A 23,423-nucleotide genomic window follows, 5' to 3' on the forward strand; every position below is an offset into this window, starting at 1 on the left:
GAGAGGTTGAAAATATCTGCGAATACCCCTGCCAGCTGATCCGCGCAAGACCTGAGTGCTCGGCCGGGTACACCATTCGGGCCAGTAGCTTTCCGTGGGTTGACCTTCGAGAAGGCTGCTCTGACGTCTGCAATGGTGACCTCAGATACAAGTTCATCCTCGGCTTCTGGGGTGGAGGGCTTGCTGTCGCTGACCTCTGCTCAAAGCGGGCATAGAATGCGTGAGCTCATCAGGAAGGGGTGCGTTGGAGCCGACGAGTCTACATGCCTTCATCTTGTAGCCCGTTATGTCTTGCAGACCTTGCCATAGACAGCGGGGGTCCGTGTGGCTAGCCTGGGACTCGAGCTTGGTCCAGTACTGTCTTTTGGCATCTTTGATGGATTTCTTTAGATCTTGGGCGGAAATCTCCGCCACCTGGGAATCAGCGGGAGCGGGATTCACACCCCGCCGATTGGCATGCCTCCCCGTGGCGATTCTCCGGCCTGCGATGGGCCGAAGTCCCGCCGCTGACAGGCCAATCCCGGCGACGTGGTTTAAACCACCTCTGTGCCGGCGGGATATGCGGCGCGAGCGGTTTCCTGGGGGGGTGCGTGGGGCGATCGGACCCCGGGGGGTGCCCCCACGGTGGCCTGGCCCGCGATCAGGGCCCACCAATCGGCGGGCGGGCCAGTGCCATGGGGGCACTCATTTTCTTCCGCCGCCGCCACGGCCTCCACCATGGCGGAGGCGGAAGAGACCCCTCCTACCGCGCATGCGCCGGTGGTGACATCAGCGGCTGCTGACACCCCGGCGCATGCACGGACTCACGCCGACCATCGAAGGCCTTTCGGCCAGCCCTGACGCTGGCCTGCGGGCGCCAAAGGCCGTTGGCGCAGGTTTTGCCGCCAGTCGGCGTAGCGGGAGCCACTCCGGCGCGGGCCTAGCCCCTAAAGGTGCGGAGAATTCCGCACCTTTGGGGAGGCCCGACGCCGGAGTGGTTGGCGCCACACTGCTAAGTCGGGACCCCCCGCCCCGCTGGGTAGGGTAGAATTTCGCCCCATATCTGGCTTTCTTGTATTGGTCAGGGTCACCTGAATTGAATGCCTCAGACCTAGACTGACCTAGACCAAGCAGTGGATAACCCTGTTCATCCAAGATTCTGGTTGGGAAACACGCGGGCTTCCTTCTTTGGCATACAGTCTTCTATACACTTACTAATGAAGTCCGTTACTGTAGTGGCATACTTGTTCAGGCTGATCGCAGAGTTTTTAAATACTGACCAGTCCCCTGACTCTAAGCAGTCCGGTAGGAGATCATTCGATTCCTCAGACCAACAATGCACGACTTTCTTTGACAGATTCTCCGCTTCAGTTTTTGCTAATAAGCCGGGAGCAGGAGCACAGCCTTGTGGTCAGATTTGCCAAAGTCTGGGCTGGCGATAGAGCGGTAGGCATGTTTGATATTTGTGTAGCGGTGGTACAGGATGTTTGGGCCTCTGGTGGAACAGGCGACGTGTTGGTGGTAACTTGGTAGTAAGCTCTTGAGCTTGGCCTGATTGAAGTCCCCAGCTACAATGAACAAGGCCCCGGGATGTTTTGTTTCAAGGCAATTTGTGGTGAATATTTCGTCCAGTGCGATTTTCACATTCGCATGGGGTGAGATGTAAACTGCCATCAGGATAACGGAGCTGAACTCCCGTGGGAAGGTAGTAGGGGCAGCATTTTAGCGTCAGGTATTCCAGGTTCGAGGAGCAGAAACTCGCCAGTGTTGCTACATCATCTGGGCACCAGGAGGTGTTGATTAGGAGGCATTATTTTAAATGCAGGTCTTCGGAAAATAGTTGCGTATTTAAGTTATTGTATGGAAATCTTAGCGATTTAGAAGGTTTTCACATGAAATTCGCCGTTGAATTGTTTTGTGCATCTTGGTTAGATTATTTTATAATGTAATAATGAGACTATTGCATTACCCCCTCCTGTGGACAAGATCAGAACAACATGTTGCAAAAAGGAGCCAATTCAAGTCAATTACCTACAGTAACAATAACATTTTTGTCTGTCCAGACTGTTTGATTGTTCGCTTTAAAGGGAGCTTTGGCTTAAAGGGTGCCCAGGATGGGCATGCCTGGGTACACACAGCATCCAAATATTCCAATAAAATTTATAAATATCTGTCATCCCATAGGCATAGAACAATCTTTTTTGTTGAATACCCTCATCAAACATTAAGTATTCTGCAAGGGGGTGAGAGGAAGGTATGCAGGGAAAATGGCATGGGGAAGTCTGGCACAGGAAGAAGGGATGGGACAATGGGGATGATATGAGAGGTTGAAAGGAATGGTTTGAAAATGGAATAAGAGATAAATGGCGGGAAGGATGGAATGGCATGAGATAGAGTTTTAAAGAAGTACTGTTGCAATAAAGGTACTAATTTCACCACAGATGTTGTGCAAGAAGTCTCTGCTAGAAGGAAGTGTTTTTAACGATATCTGTGTTTCCTCAATAAACAGGCAGCAGAAGGCTTATATTGCCACACAGGGACCCTTGGCAGAGACCACAGAAGATTTCTGGCGTATGCTGTGGGAGCACAATTCGACGATTGTAGTAATGCTCACAAAACTGCGGGAGATGGGCCGAGTAAGTAACGCTCAACAGTTGTGCCCCCAACAGTGTAATAAAACCACCTCAAAAGAAAGTTGTTTGCTGACCATATACTAGTTATTATCTAAATTAGTCCATTTTCAATCCTGTGACTACAAGTATAATCTGACTCATTTGGGCAACATTGATGTTTTGAGGGGAGTGGGGGACTGGTGGAGGAAGAAAGAAGAGACGACAATTTGAAAATTTAGAGGCACTGAATGTAATGCTTCTTTCTGCAAGTTGTTGCTTTTGTTTGTAACAATATTTGTCAACCAGATATCAGCCACACTTTGCAAAACATGAGGCACAATTATCTCAGAAACTGGAAGGTTTGTAGTTATTGTGGCATGAATTGATTGACTTTCTTGAGTAGTTTGTTCCAAATAAAGTTGCAAATCACTTTTCATCAGGGACTTTCCTCAAGATACCCCAGGTCACAGCCCTTCCCATTGGTCTCTCTGACAGAGACACATAATCTGACCTCTGACCCATGATTGAGGATGCCCCTGCCCCAATGTAGATGGGACAGACTTTTGCGAGGCCCTCATGGCCTCCGCAATCCTGAGGACAATTCTCACAGACATCTGATGTATTAGAGTCTGGGAACAAGCGAGCTGCCTCCAGCTCTGCTCAGCCAGAAGACTAATTGTATGTGTAAAAGAGGGCACTGAAGACACCTCATTGATACATAGCAATTAACTGGTGTTTCTTCAATCTTCCAACGTTAGTGACGAATGGAATACTTCAATGCTACATCCCCAGTACGTGACCCTGTGTTGTTTATTTCCCAACCGTCATTGGACATGAGTTTGTTAAAGCAAGAGTGTGCCATGAAACTCATGGGTGGAAATGCAAGGCAGAAAATATAATGGTGGATAACTCTTTGTAGCAGATCAGCTTTATTTGGGGGGCGAAGAGGATGCTGTGTCCAGCTGCAATGTCAGTGGCATGGAAGTGAATGGATCAGGTTCATGCAGGATGCAGTGGAGCTGTTTAGGTCATCCAAGTGTCCTCGGTGAAATGACAATAAATTATTTTGCTGAACAATATCTAATATATTTGCCACAATGAGTTGTTCCTGTCAGCTTGCTGCTTTCCCCCTTTATACTGTTAGATTTAATGTCGGTTGAGCCCTCAGTGACTTCCCACCGTGACCTTGTCTTCTCTATCTTGCAGAGTTGTCGGCAAAGCATGTGACCTGTGCTCCATTGGGAAGGAGCAATTGCAAACAAAAAGTAGCACTTGATTGTTATTTTAATTGCCTCACTTAACTTCACCCTTTAACCATCGGATGGTATTTTTTGCCACTTCTCAAACCACCCACCCCAAATCCTGCCTCTACAGGCCTGTTCTACTATATTCAGAAGATGAAATGTTAATTACAGCTTTATAGTTACAGTAAATAAGGGTGAAGTGCCACTATTTATAGCTGATGTGTGGTGTACTCATTGTTGTCTATCTGTTGTTTTATTCTCACTAGGAAAAATGCCACCAGTACTGGCCAGCAGAGCGTTCTGCCCGATATCAGTACTTTGTGGTAGACCCAATGGCTGAATACAGCATGCCACAGTATATCCTACGAGAGTTCAAAGTAACAGATGCCAGGGTAAGTGTAAGATGGAAGTCATATTAATGTTCCTTCATATTCTTTAGTGTGCAGGCTACTAATCATGAGAATCATGAGAAACTTCTCATTATCCCACATTATACTCATCTGCCAGATTTTTTCCCACTCGCTTAAGTTATATATATATTAGTCTGCAATCTCCTTATATCCTCTTCACAACATACGTTCCAACGTTTCTTTGTGTCATCTGAAAATGTATCTACCATGCCTTCCCTCCCCTCCTCTAAATCATGTGAATTGTAAAATGTTGAGGCCCCAGCCAAGACCTCTGCGGGACGCCACTTGTCACATCCTGCCAATCAGACAAAGACCCATTTATTCATATAAAATCATATAAATCTTAAAATACAATCTTCTATCCTGACTAATATGTTATCCCCTACATAGTGAGCTTTTATTTTCTGCAATAACCTTTGATATGGCACCTTACCAAATACTTTCTACAGACTCCCTTCTATTCACAGCACATGTTACTCCTCCAAAGAACTCAAATAAATTGGTTAAACATGATTTCCCTTTCATTAAACTATGCTGATTCTTCCCGACTACCTTGAGGTTTCCTAAATGCCCAGTTATAGCCTCTTTCATGATTGATTCTATTACCTTCCCCATGACAGATATCAAGCTAACTGACCGATAGTTTCCTGTTTTCTGTCTCCCTCCCTTAATAGAGGGATTATATTTGATACGTTACAGTCTGTTGGAACTTTTCCAGAATCTATCGAATTTTGGAAAATTAGCACCAACGCGTCATTTGACCTCATTTGTCACCTTTTTAAGACCCCAGGATAAAGTCCATGAGGTCCTAGAGACTTGTCAGCTTGCAGCTCCATCAATTTGCCCAGTACAGCTTTCCTAGTGATTGTAATTTTATCAAGTTCCCCTCTCCCCTTCACCATCTGATTTACAGCTATTACTGGAATATTTTTAATACCCTCTATAGTGAAGACAGAACAAAATATTTGTTTGTTTCATCTGCTATAAACTCCCCACTCTCACTTTCTAGAGGACCAACACTCTCTTTACTTGCACTTTTCCTTTTGAAATACCTGTGGAAATTCCTAAAGAGGGCCGTTTTTGCTCGATTAAATCCAGCTCGCCTCATGGCCAAATCCGCGCCCAGGTCCTGATTAATGCGCAGCTCACAATTCTCCCACTTGCCGCTCTGTTCGTTCTTGGCCCACTGCAGAACATGTTCCTTGCCCAGGAATCAGTGAAAGCGTATCACCCTCGGCGGCCCGTTCGCTCGGGGCTTCTTCACGAGGACCCTGTGCGCTATATCCACTTCCAGGGGCCGAGGCAACGCCTCAGCCACCATCAACTTCTCCAACATGTCCGTCACATAAGGCCTCACATCCGATCCCTCACTGCCTTCAGGGAGGCTGACAATTCTAAGATTCTGCCTCCTGGACCTGTTCTCCAGGTCCTCCAACTTCCCCTGCATTCTTTTCTGGCGGTCGTTCATCATCCCCACCTTGGTCTCCAGCACGGTTATATATTCCTCGTGCTCGGACACCTTTTTCTCCACGTCCTGGATCACTCTTCTGATTAACGGTGCTACACCTCCACCTTTACCTAGCTCCATATTCTACCTGAATATCAAGAATCCTTCAGTATTCAGGACCCAATCCTTGTCATCCTGCAGTGAGATCTTCATAATGGCTATCAGATCATTTCTATTTGGGGGAGGCAGTGATGTAGTGGTATTGTCACTGGATTAGTAATCTAGAGACAAGGGGACATGAGTTTGAGTCCCATCACGGCAGCTGATGGAATTTGAATTGAAGTTTTAAAACTGGAATTAAAATGACCATCAAGCCGTTATTGATTATCGGTAAAAATCCATCTGGTTCACTGATGTCCTTTAGGGAAGGAAACCTGCCAAATGTATGATCCATCTTGGCAAGTACAGCTACAATACTGGCCAGCAATGTAGAAAATAGCCCAGATATGCCTTGTACACAAAAGCAGGAGAAATCCAATCCGGTCAATTACCGCCCCAACAGCCTATTCTTGATCATCAATAAAGTGATGGAAGAAGATATCAGCAGTACACTCAAGCGGCACTTACTCAGCAATAATCTGGTCACTGACACTCAGTTTGGGTTCCGCCAGGGTCACTCAGCTCCTGATCTCATTACAGTTTTGATGCCAACATGGACATAAGTGCTGAACTGCAGAGGTACGGTGAGAGTGACTGCCCTTGGCATCAAGGCAGCATTTGACTAAATATAGCATCAAGGAGTCCTAGCTAAACTGAAGTCAATGGGAATTGGGGTGCGGGGGTGGGGCTCTGCACGATTTGGAGTCATGCCCAGCACGTAGGAAGATGATTTTGGTTGGTGCAGGTCAGTAATCTCAGCTCCAGGGCATCATTGCAAGAGTTCCTCAGGGGAGTGCCCCAAGGCCCAACCACCTTCAGCTGCTTTATGAATGTCCTTCCTTCCACCATCAGGTCAGAAGTGGGGATTTGCGCTGATGATTGCACAATATTCAGCACCATTCGCAAATCCTCAGATACTGAAGCAGTCCAGGTCCAAATGCGACAAACCTGGACTATATCCATCCAGGCTTGGTCTGACATGTGACACGTGCCACACAAGTGCCAAGCAATGACCATTTCCAACTAGAGAGAATCCAACTATCGCCTCTTGATATTCAATGGCATTACCATCACGGAAACTTGCTATCAACTTTCTGGGAGTTACCATTGACCAGAACTCAATTGGACTAGCCATATGAACGCTGTGGCTACAAGAGCAGACCCGAGGCAAGGAACCCTGCTGCAACTCACCTCCTGACTGCCCAAAGCCTGTCCACAATCGACAAGGCACAAGTCAGGTGTGCGATGGAATACTTTCCACTTAACGGGATGAGTGCAGCTCCAACAACACTCGAGAAGCTTGACACCATCCAGGACAAAGCAGCCAACCTGATTGGCATCCCTTCCACCAACATTCACTCCCTTCACCACCACCGCACAGCAACAGCAATGTGTACCATTGCGCAGCAATGCGCAGGAACCCAGCAAGGCTCCTGAGACAGCACCTTCCAAACCCACGACCACTACCATCTAGATGAAAGGACTAGGGCAGTAGATGCTTGGGAACACCACCGCCTACAAGTTCCCCTCTAAATCACACGCCATCCTGACTTGGAAATATATCACCGTTCCTTCACTGTCACTGGGGAAAAATCCTGCAACTCCCTCCCGAACAGCACTGTGGATGTACCCACATCACATGGACTGCAGCAGTTCAAGAAAGCAGCTCACCACTACCTTCTCAAGAGCAATTAGGGATGGGCAATGAATGCTGGTCCAGCCAGCAAAGCTCATATCCCTTGAATTAATGTTTTAAAACTTCATTGTGTGCTATCAATCCATTAACTTTGTTATGAATGCTGCATGCATTCAGATACAGAGCCTTTAATTTTGTCTTTTTGCTATGTTTGTAACATCTAGTCTTGATTCTTTGATTTCTTAGGTTTTGTTCTCTTTGTACTTAATTACCAATTTAACTATTTCCCTCTCTTGTCTCAACTATTTGATATACCACATCTTTCTCTCTTTTCCCCCTCTATTTAGTTTAAAACTCTCTACTTCCCTCGTTATGCAGTTTGTAAGAACACTCATCCCAGCATCGTTCAGGTGTAGTCTACCTCGACAGTACATCCCCCACTTTCCCCAGTACTGATCCAGAGTTCCACAAATTTCTCCCACACCAGTCTTGGAGCCACCTATTTATCTCCCTAATTTTATGTACCCTATGCCAATGAGCTGCTCAGGCAATAATCCAGAGATTATAACCTTTGAGGTTCTGCTTTTTCAATTTAGTGCTTAGCTCCTCATATTCTCCATGCAGCACTTCACCCCTAGTTCTACCTATGTCACTGGTATCTACATGGATAACTGCAAGTTCTTTCTCCAGCCTGAGCATATTTCCTGAATTCTGGCAGGCAACACAGCCATCTGGACCCTCACTCTTTGCTGCAGAGAACAGTGTCAATTCCCTGACCTATACTGAACCGTACTACTACAAGGTTCCTTTTTGCTCCCCTCATTCAATGGCTTCCTGTAGTAGAGTACCATGGTCAGTTTGCTCATCCACCCTGTAGCCCCCCGCTCTCATTCAACCACGCTGAGAGAACTTCAAACCTATTGGACAGTTGCAGAGGCTCACACTCCTGTCCTCTGGGCAATAGATGCTAGCCTTGCTAGCAATGCCCACATCCCGTGAATGAATTTTTAAAATGTTGATGTGTTTCTAAATCCTCTTTATTGCATTGAGAATTCACAATGATTCCAAAAATTGAAAGAGAATTCCAAAATGTTGCTTTTTTTTAACCAATAACCAAGTCCAGAGGTATGTGCCTGCCACTTCCATAATTTCAAGATGTTGAAAAACCTTAATAATCACGACAGCGTTATTGTTAACAGAAGAGGCTGCAAACTCTTGGCACACCCTGCTGTTTTTATTTCAGATTTCCAGCAACAGTATTTTTTTCACTTTTTGTTTTGTCACATTATTGTCAATGCTGCATGCAATGATCATTGCAAAATTAATATAAAATAGTAGGACTTTAAAAAGTATTGTGCTTCATAATACTATGGGGCGATGTACTATTTTAAACATTTTTTTTAAAATTTAGAGTACCCAATTCATTTTTTTACAATTAAGGGGCAATTTAGCGTGGCCAATCCACCTAGCCTGCACATCTTTTGGGTTGTTGGATGAACACATGCAAACACGGGGAGAATGTGAGAACTCCACACAGACAGTGACCCAGAGCCGGGATCGAACCTGGGTACTCGGCACCGTGAGGCTGCAGTGCTAACCCACTCCGCCACCGTGCTGCCCTTTAAACATTACTTTTAGTTGCCAACATGTTGCATTGCACATTTCTTACACAAATGGCTAATTTACTGCTGAGCAGCTTAGTAGCATCTTGTGACCAAGGAGATGTATCTTACATTTGGAACTGGCATTGAGGCCATAGAAGTGGTGACTGTGAATGGTATAAAATTGCCATTTAGCAACACTTACGATGTTTGGCGTTATAAATTCAAAACTATTTTTTATTTATTTTTAAAAATAATTTTTATTGGAATTTTTTACAGAAAATATAAAATATAACGACAAACAATGAAATGCAACAAAATAACCCATAATAACTGTAACACCCCCCCAGACCGTATCAACGCATGTATCACATCCCCCCACCCCCCCCAACCCCAATAAACAAGAGAACTTAAGAATAAATTAAAATTAAATAAACAAACATAGTCATCGTCCCCGTCCCCCCCTTTTTTCCCTCCCCCTTCACCCCCCTCCCCCCCGGGTTGCTGCTGCTACTGTCCCCGTACCCTATCGTTGAGCCGGAAAGTCGAGGAAAGGTTGCCACCGCCTAAAGAACCCTTGTACCGATCCTCTCAGGGCGAATTTGACCTTCTCTAGCTGAACAGAACCCGCCATTCATTGATCCAGGTCTCCACGCTTGGGGGCCTCGCATCCTTCCATTGTAGCAAGATCCTTCTCCGGGCTACTAGGGACGCAAAGGCCAACACACCGGCCTCTTTCGCCTCCTGCACTCCCAGCTCCACCCCAACCCCAAAAATCGCGAGTCCCCATCCTGGCTTGACCCTGGATCCCACCACCCTCGACACCGTCCTCGCCACCCCCTTCCAGAACTCCTCCAGTGCCGGGCATGCCCAGAACATATGGGCATGATTCGCTGGACTCCCCGAGCACCTGTCACATCTGTCTTCACCCCCAAAGGACCTACTCATCCTCGTCCCAGTCATGTGGGCCCGGTGCAGCACCTTGAATTGGATGAGGCTAAGCCGCGCACACGAGGAGGAAGAATTAACCCTCTCCAGGGCATCAGCCCATGTCCCATCTTCGATCTGTTTCCCCAGTTCCCCCTCCCACTTAGCTTTCAGCTCCTCTACTGACGCCTCCTCCACTTCTTGCATAACCTTGTAGATATCAGATACCTTCCCCTCTCCGACCCAGACCCCCGAAAGCACCCTGTCACTCACCCCCCTCGCGGGAAGCGAAGGGAATCCCTCCACCTGCCATCTAGCAAATGCCTTTACCTGCAGATACCTGAACATGTTTCCCGGGGGGAGCCCAAATTTCTCCTCGAACTCCCCCAGGCTCGCAAACCTCCCATCAATAAACAGGTCCCTTAGCTGCCTGATGCCCGCTCTGTGCCAACCCTGAAATCCCCCATCAATGTTCCCCGGGACGAACCTATGGTTCCCCCTTAACGGAGCCTCCATCGAGCCCCCCACTTCTCCCCTATGTCGCCTCCACTGCCCCCAAATTCTGAGGGTAGCCGCCACCACCGGACTCGTGGTATACCTCGTAGGAGGGAGCGGCCACGGCGCCGTTACCAGGGCCCCCAGGCTTGTATCTCTACAGGACGCCCTCCGTCCGTTTCCATGCTGCCCCCTCCCCCTCCATCACCCACTTGCGCACCATCGACACATTGGCCGTCCAATAATACCCCGAGAGATTGGGTAACGCCAGCCCCCCCCATCTCTACCCCGCTCCAAGAAGACCCTCTTCACCCTCGGGGTCCCATGCGCCCAAACAAAGCTCATGATGCTGTTGGTCACCTTTCTAAAAAAGGCCCTAGGGATAAAGATGGGCAAACACTGGAAGAGGAACAAGAACCTCGGGAGAACCGTCATTTTGACGGACTGCACTCTACCCGCCAACGATAGCGGCACCATGTCCCACCTTTTAAATTCCTCCTCCATCTGCTCCACCAGCCTGGTAAATAGAACATAGAACATAGAACGATACAGCGCAGTACAGGCCCTTCGGCCCTCGATGTTGCACCGACATGGAAAAAAAAACTAAAGGCCATCTAACCTACACTATGCCCTTATCATCCATATGCTTATCCAATAAATTTTTTAATGCCCTCAATGTTGGCGAGTTCACTACTGTTGCAGGTAGGGCATTCCACGGCCTCACCACTCTTTGCGTAAAAATCCCACCTCTGACCTCTGTCCTATATCTATTACCCCTCAATTTAAGGCTATGTCCCCTCGTGCTAAAATTAAGCTTCTGGAGAGTCCCCCAACTCCTGGCCACCTGCACCCCCAGATACCTGAAACTCTTCACTGCCCTCTTAAACGGGAGCCTCCCAATTCCCTCCTCCTGATCACCCGGGTGTACTACAAATACCTCGCTCTTGCCTAAATTTAACTTATAGCCTGAAAAGCCCCCAAATTCCGCTAACAGCTCCATCACCCCCGGCATTCCCCCTTCTGGGTCCGCCACATACAACAGCAGGTCGTCCGCACACAGCGATATTGAAGGCTCGCACCAACAGGGGGCCCACCAGATCCGCATACTTTTTATAAAATTCCACCGGGAACCCGTCCGGCCCCGGGGCCTTACCTGATTGCATTTGTCCAATCACCCTGACTAGCTCCTCCAACTCTATTGGCGCCCCTAGCACCTCTACCAGCTCCTCTTGAACCCTTGGGAAACATAGCCTGTTCATGAAGCTCTCCATCTCCCCTCTCCCCATCGGAGGTTCCGACCGGTACAGTTCCTCGTAGAAGTCTCCCCCCATGATCAGGCCCCCTGCCTCCAGGTCCGGAATGCGGCCCAACAAGCGCCTCATGAAGCCAGCATCATCCCAATTCGGGGCATATACATTAACCAGCACCACCTTCTCTCCCTGCAGCCTACCTTCACCATAATATATCTGCCCTCCTTGTCCGACACCACCTCAGCCGCCTCGAACGCCACCCTCTTCCCCACCAGAATCGCCACCCCCCCGGTTCTTCGCGTCCAATCCTGAGTGAAAGACCTGCCCCACCCACCCCTTCCTCAGACGAACCTGGTCCGCCACCTTCAAGTGGGTCTCCTGGAGCATAGCCACGTCCGCCTTCAACCCCTTCAGATGAGAAAACACCCTAGTTCTCTTAACCGGCCCATTCAGCCCCCTCACGTTCCAGGTAATCAGCCGGATCAGAGGGAAACCCGCCCCCCTACCCCGCCGGCTAGCCATAGCTTACCGACTGCTCGCCCCAGGCCAGCTCGCCCCGCCCGACCCGTTCCCCATGGCGATAACGCCTCTCCTCCACCCCCCCCCCCGGCCCACACCAGCTCCTTCCTGGCCATTCCAGCAGCAACCCGGTCACACCCTCCCCAGGCTAGGACCCCTCCTAGCCGCGACGCACCCTCCATGGTACTTCCGTGAGTCAGCTGACTTCTGCTGACCCCGGCAGCTCCCGCCAGAACCCATCCCCTCCCGGCATGGGGTCATCCTCCTCTTACCACACCTCCTTAGCACCGTTTCAGCGCGGGGAAGAAAACCAGTAGAGGCCACGCCCCCACCGCCAGCTCCACCCCCCCCGCCCCGCAGCGCAGACAACCAGAGGAAAGCCTGCGCTTTCACACTGCCACACCCCACCCTTCTGACGCAGCTCCCCAAAATCCAGTTTCACCCCAACCCCCAGCCCCGTAGAGGAGAGAACATATAAAACACATACTCCCAACGTTCCCCACATACCCCACACCCATACCGAACAGACAGACCCACCCAGAAACAGAGCAAAAAGAAAACCAGCATAAAAAAACACACATGTCAAAGTTGAAGAACAACAACAACGAAAACAGCAACGGCCATAGTGTGTCCCCAGGCCCTAGTTCGAGTCCAGCTTCTCCGCCTGTACAAAGGCCCACGCCTCCTCTGGGGACTCGAAGTAGTGGTGCCGGTCCTTGTATGTCACCGACAGGCGCGCAGGCTGCAGCATTCCAAATCTGACCTGCTTGGCATGCAGCACCGCCTTCGTCCGGTTGAACCCGGCCCGCCGCTTAGCCACCTCCGCACTCCAGTCCTGGTAGATTCTCACTACCGAATTATCCCACTTGCTGCTCCTCTCTTTCTTGGCCCAGCGCAGCACACACTCCCGGTCGCTAAATCGATGGAACCGCACCAGCACCGCCCTCGGGGGTTCTTTTGCCTTAGGCCTCCTGGCCAGCACTCTGTGAGCTCCCTCAAGCTCCAGGGGCAAATGGAAGGACCCCGCTCCCATCAACAAGATCAACATCGTGGTCACATACGACGGGAGATCCGACCCCTCCGCCAGGCCCAGGATCCTCAAATTCTTTCGTCTCGTGTGAACGTCCAGCTCCTCCAAGCGGTCTTGCCACTTTTTGTGAAGTGCCTCGTGCAACTCCACTTCCCCCACGAGGACCACGGCCTCCTCCTCCCACTCAACGGCCTGCTGCTGCAACTCCAGAATGGACGCCTCCTGGGCCGCCTGGGTCCCAAGCAGCTTGTTGGTAGTCGCATTCAGGGAGTCCAGCAGCTCAGCCTTCAGCTCCGCAAAACAGCACAGAAGAGAGGCCTGCTGCTCCTGCGCCCACTTCCACCAGTCCTCGGGTGTTCCGCCGGCCGCCATTTTGTCCTTCTTCCCCCGCTTTTCTTGGGGAGCTGCTGCAGCTTTTTCCTTTGCCCCACTCCAGGTGAGCACCATAAATTATGGGGAATGCTCCTCTAGACACCTTCCCCCTCCAGGATTCGTCGAAACAGCGCCGTTTGGGGCCCTTAAATCGGCCCAAAAGTCCTTAAGTAGCGGGAGCTGCCGAGCGTGCGGCTTAGCACCGCATAGCCGCAACCGGAAGTCTCTCAAAACTATTTTTTGAGTGTCTCAAAATTTATCCTATTGGGGCAGCACGGTGGCACAGTCGTTAGCATTGCTGCCTACGGCGCTGAGGACCTGGGTTTGAATCCCAGCCCTGGGTCACTGTCCGTGTGGAGTTTGCACATTCTCCCCATGTCTGCGTGGGTTTCAGCCCCTCAACCCAAAAGATGTGCAGGACAGGCGGATTGACCACGCTAAATTGCCCCTTAATTGGAAAAAATAATTGGGTACTCTTAAAAAAAAAAATTTTAATTATCCTATTTAGTGGGCTCTAATTTTTCTCTATTTTCTTGTTTTTAATTATTAAAAATGAAAACTGGATACGGATAAAATGCAGTATAAATTGGTAATAAAGATTGACTTTAATGGTTTTTGAGAAAATGTAAGCACTTATCATTAGAGATGTTGGATCTTGCTTGTATCCTGAAAAGAAGGGCTTCGGTAAAAGAGTACACGGTTGTGGTACTGGTTGGGTAGCTCTTTCAAAAAGCATGATGGGTCATTGGGCCAAGTTGTCTCTTTCCATGCTGCACACTCCGCATAACCAGTTTTGGGAATCTTAAAATGGTCTCGGTTTGCAGATGTCATGTGAAAATACAATATAGTCAACGGTTATGGTTCTAACTGACTCCCTCTTGCCCATGTTTACTTTCTTTCCCCCTCTCTCTCTCTACGCAAATGCATAGAGTGTAAAGGTGGTAATTAATTTCACTTGTGATTCACAGTGTTTTTGGCTTCATTCCCTATCTTGATTGGTGTCCTCTGAGTGGGAAACCTCAGAAGTTTTCTTCATTATTCTCATTGTATCCTAGAGATAATTTCATTTAAAATGTGGGTTAGTCACCATTTATACTAACAGTTTTCAAATGTATACCTTTTCTTTTAACGTAGGATGGTCAATCTCGAACGATCCGACAGTTCCAATTCACTGACTGGCCTGAACAAGGAGTGCCAAAAACGGGAGAGGGATTCATTGATTTCATTGGTCAAGTACACAAGACTAAGGAACAGTTTGGACAGGATGGACCTATCACTGTGCACTGCAGGTGAGGATGAACTATCAGTCATATTGGATTGTATATTGGTGGTTAAATTGGTTTCAACTAAGAATATTTCCATTACGTATTACATGCATTTATCTTTAGCACAGTGGGCGCGATTCTCCGCTCCCCATGCCAGGTGGACCGGGCGAATCAGGACACGCTGCCCTGGCACCCCCCGCGATTCTCCCACCCCCGCTCGGAGACCGCCGATTCTCCGGCCGGATGGGCCGAGCAGCCTGACGTTCCCAACCTGTTCACGCCGGCGACAACCACACCTGGTCGCTGCCGGCGTGAACATGCACCAAAGGCTCGCTTGTGGGCGGCGGAGAGGGGAGTGAGCACCACGGCCGTGCTCGGGAGAGGACTGGCCCGCGATCGGTGCCCACTGATCGTCGGGCCGGCGTCTCTAAGGGACGCACTCTTTCCCCTCCGTTGCCCCGCAACATCAAGCCGCCACGTCTTGCGGGGCAGCGGACGGCAACCGCGCATGCGCGGGTTGGAGCCGGCCAATCTGCGCATGCGCGGCTGACGTCATTAGGCGCGCCGGCCGCATCATTCCCGGCGGCCAAGATTTATGGCACGCCGCTCCTAGCCCCCTTTGGGGGGGTGAATAGGGTGTGAGGAGCGGCCTCCGACGCCGTCGTGAAACTCGGCCGAGTTCACGATGGCCTTCCCGATGCCGCGCGGGCGCGGTGAATCGCGCCCAGTGTTCTTCCATCACATAATGGGCGGGATTCTCCCTTACTCCGGCGGGAAAACCGGCGCACACCACTCCGGTGTCAAGAGCCCCCGTGAGTGTGGAATTCTCCGCACTTCTTGGGGCTAGGAGGACGCCGGAGGGGCTGGTGCCGTGCCAGCCGGCGCCGAAGGGACTGTGCGAGTTAGCTCGTGCACCGAAGGGCCGGCATGATCTGGCTCATGCGCAGAACCACCGGCGTGGTTCCGCGCAGACCGGCCGGCGTATTCTGGCACATGCACAGGGGGTGTCTTCTCCACGCCGGCCATGCGTGGGACCGTAACTAATCCACGCAGGCGGGACTGGCCAGAAACGGACGGCTGCGCGGTCCATCGGGGCCCGGAGAATTGCCCCTGACCGGCGGGGTGGCATGAGTCAGCATTGAGGGTGTGAGTGGCTTTTGGGACTTGGTAGGGGGGCAGGCTTGTGTTGTCATGAGGCTATAAGGAGTTTGTGGGGGCAGTGGGTTGAAGGTGGGAGGAGGAGGTGTGAGGGATGATTGCTGTATGGTCTGAAATGTAACCAAAGAACTAAGACAAATTCCCAGAGAACCGAGGCGGGACTTTGAGCCAGCCTGCATTGGCCACCCATATGGCTGCCCCTATATCCCCCGTGCCCCCCAAAGTGACACTCATGTCATTTGGGGCACATTGTACCAAGGGCAGGCGTAGCAAGCCAGGAATTTTTCCAAATCAAGCCACCAGCCTTAGTAGTGAAAACCTAGTACTTTGAACAAGGCTCTGAGATATGTGGTAATGCAAACATCTAATAAAGATTTCTCCTGTCTTTTTAGCGCTGGTGTGGGACGAACTGGTGTGTTCATTACTCTGAGCATTGTGCTGGAACGGATGAGATACGAGGGAGTTGTGGACATGTTTCAAACGGTGAAGACTTTGCGAACGCAGCGACCCGCTATGGTTCAGACAGAGGTGGGATACTTAATTTGCCAATTTTAACGAGTAGAAATCCAGTGTAAATCTAAAATAGCTGGTGCCTATATACGTGTGTGTGGGGCTTGTTGCCTTGCCATATAATCTCAGCATGTTGATGAGGTTTATCCAAAAATATTCAGCGCAAGCAGTCCAGCTACCAGATTGTCACGTGAGAAGTCCTCTGATCTCTCTGATGGTGAGTTGTGGTGCAACCATTCATTGGCCTTTTTCTAGGATCCATCAGATGAAATTGTCTTGGACAGGAACACAAAAGGTGCACCAGAAGCTTGTTGCGCAGGCATTACAAACCAGCTTCCATTGCACTAGCATGTTCTGTTTTACTGCCCAATTCCAATATGGATTTTGTCCTCTTGAGTTGATCTAACCCTGAGATTAGGTGATACATTGTGCCATTGGTTTGAAATCTGTCAAACACCTATTCTATTGTCAGAAGATAATTGTAAGCTTATATTGATTAAGAATGTTCATACCACACACAATGAAAGTACCATGAAATATATTTTGCAGAAACCTGTTATTGATGGCATTTACAGCAAACGTGTATCATTTTAGTAATAGTTAATTCACCAGCATGCCAAATCCAAAAATTATTTCAAAGGGAGCTGGATAGTATTACAGCCCCTGGGCTAGTGCGCGCGGTCAATTCCAGCCCCACTTGACCCGGAGTCGCAGCACAATTGAATTAACCAATAATTCTTCGGAAAATGCCCAAAGTCTTTTGACCCTTGGCTGCCCAATATTTACAGTTACCAGGTTTGTAAATTTAAATACAATTACTTTTTATATATAACAAGCAATAAAATGAAATAAGCAGCAAATACAACTGGTTAACTATTATCTAATTCGAACTTCCGATGTCGCCCATGATGCGAGTGGGCACACATTTGGCAGCTCCCGCTCGAGGCTGTTTTTTTTTTTTGTAACCTTTCCCCGTAAGTACGGTGGATGTTTTGCGGGAAAATGGTGTACGGCTGACTGGAGAAACGTTTGACTCCCCTGGGGGGGCTCGTGGATGGATCCACGGACCAGAGGTGGGTCGAGAAGAAGGGAGCCGTTGGAGCTAGAGAATCTTTGTGCGCCACAGATCAAGATGGTGATGGGTAACGGGTCTGCCTTGCCTGCCCAATGGTCAACAGAGTAACTGCTGGACTTTTTAAATGACTGGCCCCTGGACCGAGCTGGTGAAGGAGTAGCAGACAAATGAGCCACTGTGGGCGATTGTGGTGCGACTTCACCGGTTCCTGGGCAAGGAGAAGATACTGAGATGGGCAAGGCAGAAGAGGAGATGCACTTGGAGGGGAGCGAGCTTCGGGTGTACCAGGACTGGACACGGACCTGGCGAAGAGGAGAGCCGGGTTTAATCTGGTGAAGGCTGCCTTCTTCAAAAAGGGGGTGAAGTTGGGATGTTGTACCCAAACCGCCTCTGAATGACTTTTTTGGAACACCAGAGGAGGCGAGTTTTTAAGAGACAATGGACTGGCAGAAGAAGGAGGACATTGAACTGTGGAGGAGGTGCGAGGAGATGGATGCTTTTCCTGTGTTTTGTTTTTGTTGGTTGTGGGAGAACTTTTCTCCTTCAAGATGTTCTGTTGCGATTGAGAGTGAGAGTACCTTTTCTTTCTAGTTTCATTGTTGTTTGTGAAGTAAACAAGGGGGGGGGGAATCAATGGGGGGTAGGAGGCTTGGGCGCCTTGGGCAGGAGCTGCCAGGCTAGCTGGGCGGGCTAGTTAATGGGAGCACAGTGGGGGGGGTGATCAGGTGGCTAGGGTAGCAGAGTGGGATGGGGTTGTTGTTTTGTTTAAGGGAGAGGGGGAGAGGCCTGCTGACAAAGGTGTTGTTGCTGTGAAGTAGCATGGGAGGGATTGGTGACGGTGGACATCAAGAGGGTGGGCCTGAAGGGTCACGTGGCATGGGCCGGGGGCTGGCCTAAGAAAGGGTATGATTGATCGGCAGGATGGGGGACAGGGTACCCTCCAACCAGGTTGGTCACATGTGCGGGGGCTGAATGGACCAGTTAAACGTCGTGTGTTTGCGTGCACCCGGGGAGCTTTAAGGCGGACGTGGTCTTTTTACAAGAAACACACTTCAAGATCGGGGTTCAGACAAGGCTAAGGAAAGGGTGGGTAGGACAAGTCTTCCATTCGGTTTAGACATGAAGACGCGGGGGGGTGGCATTTGAGGTCGGGAATTTAGTAGCAGATTCGGGGGGGAAGATTGTGATGGTGAGTGGGAAGCTGTTGTAAGGGATGCCTGTGGTCCTGTTAAATGTTTCAGCCCCAAATTGGGACGATGTGAAATTTATGAGGCGAGTGCTGGGGAAGATCCCGGACCTGGACTCACACCGGCTGATTATGGATGGGGATTTTAACATGGTCATTGATCCATGGTTGGACCGGTCGAGCCCAAGGTCAGGGAGGGCGTCGGTGGTGGCGAAGGAGCTGAAGGGATTCATGGAGTACATGGGAGGCGGGGGGGTGGGGTGGACCGTGGGGTAAGGGAGGCCAAGGGCGAAGGAGTTTTCGTACTTTTCCCATGTACACAGGGTGTACTCTCGAATTGATTTTTTTGGATGAGACGTTATTGGCAGGGATGGTCGACTCAGGGTACTCGGCGATCATGGTTTCAGACCACGCGCCACATTGGGTGGACTTGGAAGTGTATCGGGGTGGGTGGAGACTGGGAGTTGGGTTGTTAGCGGATGGGGAGGTATGTGAGCAGGTGACGGCCGCAATTCACAGGTATGTGAACCTAAATGATACAGGTGAGATCTTGGCTGCCGCGCTGTGGGAGGCACTCAAGGCAGTGATTAGGGGGGAGTTCGTAACGATCCGGGCGTATAGGGAAAAGGAGGAACGAGCAGAGATGGCAAGGCTGGTGGACGAGATTCTGCGGGTGGACAGGAGGTATTCGTTGGCCCTGTAGGCAGGATTGTTGAAGGGATAAATGTTAAATCACCTCCAGTACACACAACTATCATTAGTACAAAACAGAAATGGATAATCTTCAGTCACTGTTGGAGATATACACGTGTGACCCATAAAAAAACTTACTGCATTTGAAAGGAATTATGTTGCTTAATTTCACTCGAGTGCTTAAAATATTGGAAGCAATTCCTAGCACAAAAAACAAAATGCTGTGGTCACTGAAAATCCGATATGAAAACAGAAACCGCTAGAAATCCTCAGCAAGTCTGGCAGCAGCTGTGGAGAGAAAAGTTATGTAAACTTTCATCAGAACTGGGAAAAAGAGGCATTGAGCAAGTCAAAGGAGGAGAAGTGGGAAAAAGATGAGAAGGGAAGGTCTGTGATAGGTGGAAGCCAGGGGAAATTAAATGACAAAAGTTTTCATGGTGCAAGGCCAAAGCGACTAAGTCAAAAACTGAAAAGTTAGTTTGGAGGAGGTGTGAATGGCCAGATCCTGAATAGCTGCCGAACACAAAGAAAACAACGAGAAAAATCAAAACCACCAAAGAAAAACCAAGGCTACATTCTAAAATTATTGAGCTTGATGATGAGTTCAGAAGGTTGTAAAGTGCCAGTTGAAAGATGAGTGCTGTCCCTCCAGTCTGTTTGAGCTTCCTTGGAACACTGCAGCAAGTCAAAGTCAGAAAGGTACAGTGGGAGCAAGGTGAACAATTAATATGGCAGGAGACTGGAAGCTGCAGACTGATCAGAGGTATTTCACAAAACAGTCTGCATTTTGGCTCCCCACTGTAGAGAAGACCACAGCATTAGCAGCAAATACTGTCAACTAAATTGAATGAAGTACAAGTAAATTGCTGTATCATTTGGAAGCCAGTTAGAGGGAGGAGCGAAAGGGGCAGGGCTGTTTTGGTGACTGAAGAATGGACCAGGATGTCACAGAGGAAGTGGTCCCTCCAGATTGCTGAAAGGGGAGGCAAGAGGAAGATGTTTTTGGTGATGGCACTGCGCTAGACTGAAGAGGTGGAGGATGATTCACTGAATACGGAGACCGGTGGGGTAGAAAGTGAGGGCAGCAAGACCCCTCCTGTGATTTTGGAAGGGAGAGGGAGGGGTAAGAGTAGAAATGCATAAATAGAATGGAAATGGTTGAGGGCCCATCAACCATAATGAGGGGCAGGGGTTGAAGAAAAAGGAAGACCGATCAGAATCACTTGCATGGAAGACTGCAGTGTTTAATAGGATGCAACAGAGATGGAGAAACAAGAAGAATGGCATAGAGTTTTCACAGTGTGAGAAAGTGTAGTCATTGTGTTGGAATCATTGGGCTTAGAGTGACTGGTTAATAGCTTATTGCCAGAAATTGAAATAGAGAAGTCAAGAAAGTGAAGGGGTTGGGTGGAGACTATTGAAGAAAACTATTCTGACCCTGGACCAGACCCTGCCAGACAGGAACCCCAATACTGTTTTTTAATTTGTAAAACTGAGGAAAGGATACTTTGCTTCGAAAATGATTCCACGCAAAAATAGGGATATGGTATATAAAAACAATCCTTTTTTAAAATATTTTTTGTTTTTTTCAAGTTTTAAAAATTCATGCATAAAACAAAACAATGCATAACCACAGAACCCCCCCCCCCCCCCCCCCCCCCCCGCCAGTCTACCAACCAACACCCCGATAACTCAGAGTAGCCCCCCTTCCCACCCAGCAGTTCACAGTAACCAACTCTTTAAAGTGAAGGATAAACAGACCGCAGTTCTTATGGAACCCCTCAATCGTCCCCCTCAAGGTAAACTTAACCTTCTCAAAATACAGGAACTCCATCAGATCCCTAAGCCATGCTGAGGCACTGTGTGGAGAGGCTGACTTCCACCTCAACACGACCCGCCTGCGCGCAGTCAGCGAGGCGAAGGCTAAACCGTCTGCCCCCATTCCCATCTGTAGCTCCAGCAAGTCTGACACCCCAAATATGGCCTCCAGGGGACTGGGCTCGAAATCCAAGTGCAAGGTCGCCGACATGGTGCTGAAAAGCGACACCCAAAATTTCCCCAAAGTTGGGCACGACCAAAACATATGTATATGGATGGCCAGACCCCTCCCACACCACGCGCAAGTATTCTCAACCTCTTCAGATGCACTCTGTGCACCACCTTTAACTGTATTAACCCCTCTTCCGAATCTGATGTATTATTACTGGGCGGCAAATGTGGAGAAGGTACGGAGCTAGGCCAGACGGGTTGACTCCCAGTGGGTCAAAATGGAGGAGAGTTTGTGTAGGGGTTGGGATTGAAGGTACTAGCAACAGCGCCACTCCCGACAGCCCTGGGAAAATACTCAGAGAGTCCGGTAATAATAGCTTTGTTGAGAATTTGGAGCCAGTTTCACCAGCACGTCCGGTTGGGGACAGGGTCAAGAGAAATGCCGATTCGGGGGAACCATAGATTTGAGCCCGGGCAGTGGGATGGAAATTTTCGGAGATGGGAGGAGAAAGGAATTAGGACACTAAAAGATTTGTGTCTTGGGGGTCGGTTTTCAGGATTGAAGTATGGGCTGGAGCATGGGGAAATATTTAGAAACATGCAGGTTCGAGACTTTGCCAGAAAGGAGATACAGAGCTTCCCGGTAGAGCCGGCCTCCACATTGCTGGAGGAGGTGCTGATGATAGGGGGACTGGAGAAGGGGGTAGTGTCGGTTAGATGGAAGAGAAGAAGGCACCGCTGGATGGGATTAAGGCAAAGTGGGAGGACGAGTTGGGAGAGGGTATGGAGGAGGGGTTCTGGTATAAGGTGCTCCGGAGGGTGAACGCCCCCACTTAGTGCGCAAGGTTGGGGCTGATACAGAGCACACCTCACAAGTGCGAGGATGAGCCAGTTCTTTTAGGGGGTAGAAGATGTGTGAGAGCTTTTTGGGGGGAGGCCACAAACCACGTTCATATGTTTTGGTCCTGTCCAAAGCTGGAGGATTACTGGAAAGAGGTTTTTGGGGTAATCTCTAAAGTGGTGCATGTGAAACTGGACCCGGGCCCTCGGGAGACCATATTCGGGGTGTCAGACCAGCCGGGGTTGGAAAGCGGCACGGACTCAGATGTTGTATCCTTCGCCTCGTTAATCGCCTGAAGGCAGATTCTGTTGGGATGGAGATCAATCTCTCCACCCTGTGCCCTGGCATGGCGGGGGGACCTGCTGGAATTCGTGACTCTTGAGAAGGTCAAATTTGAACTGAGGGGAAGGATGGAGGGGCTGTATAATTCATGTACTTTCGAGAATTGGATTACATCAAACATTAGGGAGGTTTGGGGGGAGGGGGACTGACTGTATACGTTAATGGTGACTATGGGTGATTCCTGATTCCTTTTTGTTATTTGTTTATGTTAACATTTGGGCTAATGTTTGGGGGTTTGGTGGGAGGATGGGAATGGTGTTATTGTTATGGGGATTGACATTGCATTCGTTACTGATTATTGTTTATTGTTGGTGAGTGTAAATTTGGGAGAAAATGTGAAAAAGGAGAATTAAAATTTTTTTTTTTTTTATAAATTTAGATTACCCAATTATTTTTTCCAATTAAGGGGCAATTTAGCGTGGCCAATCCACCTACTCTGCACATTTTTGGGTTGTGGGGGCGAAACCCACGCAGACACGGGGAGAATGTGCAAACTCCACACGGACAGTGACCCAGAGCCGGGATCGAACCTGGGACCTCAGTGCCGTGAAGCGGTTGTGCTAACCACTAGGCCACCGTGCTGCCCTGAATTAAAATATTTATTAAGAAAACTGTATTAACCCCAGCCTCAGAGACTAGGTTGAGGCATTCGCCCTCCAGACAACACCTCACACCACAACACC

The 23,423-nt window shown here is 49.3% G+C and overlaps 1 protein-coding gene across 24 annotated transcripts in view; it reads left to right on the top strand.

The window, feature by feature from the left end:
• LOC119964463 (receptor-type tyrosine-protein phosphatase F-like) overlaps window positions 1-23,423 on the top strand; it is a 529,423-nt gene that overhangs the window by 495,386 nt on the left and 10,614 nt on the right. For all 24 annotated transcript variants that reach the window (XM_038793980.1, XM_038793995.1, XM_038793985.1 and 21 more), the window contains 4 exons: window positions 2,489-2,615; window positions 4,102-4,227; window positions 14,816-14,970; window positions 16,497-16,632. In XM_038793980.1, coding sequence (XP_038649908.1) covers window positions 2,489-2,615; window positions 4,102-4,227; window positions 14,816-14,970; window positions 16,497-16,632 — 544 coding nt within the window. The remainder of the gene's footprint in view (window positions 1-2,488; window positions 2,616-4,101; window positions 4,228-14,815; window positions 14,971-16,496; window positions 16,633-23,423) is intronic.

The sequence above is a fragment of the Scyliorhinus canicula genome, chromosome 4 (assembly GCF_902713615.1).
Source record: "Scyliorhinus canicula chromosome 4, sScyCan1.1, whole genome shotgun sequence".
Taxonomy (NCBI): domain Eukaryota; kingdom Metazoa; phylum Chordata; class Chondrichthyes; order Carcharhiniformes; family Scyliorhinidae; genus Scyliorhinus; species Scyliorhinus canicula.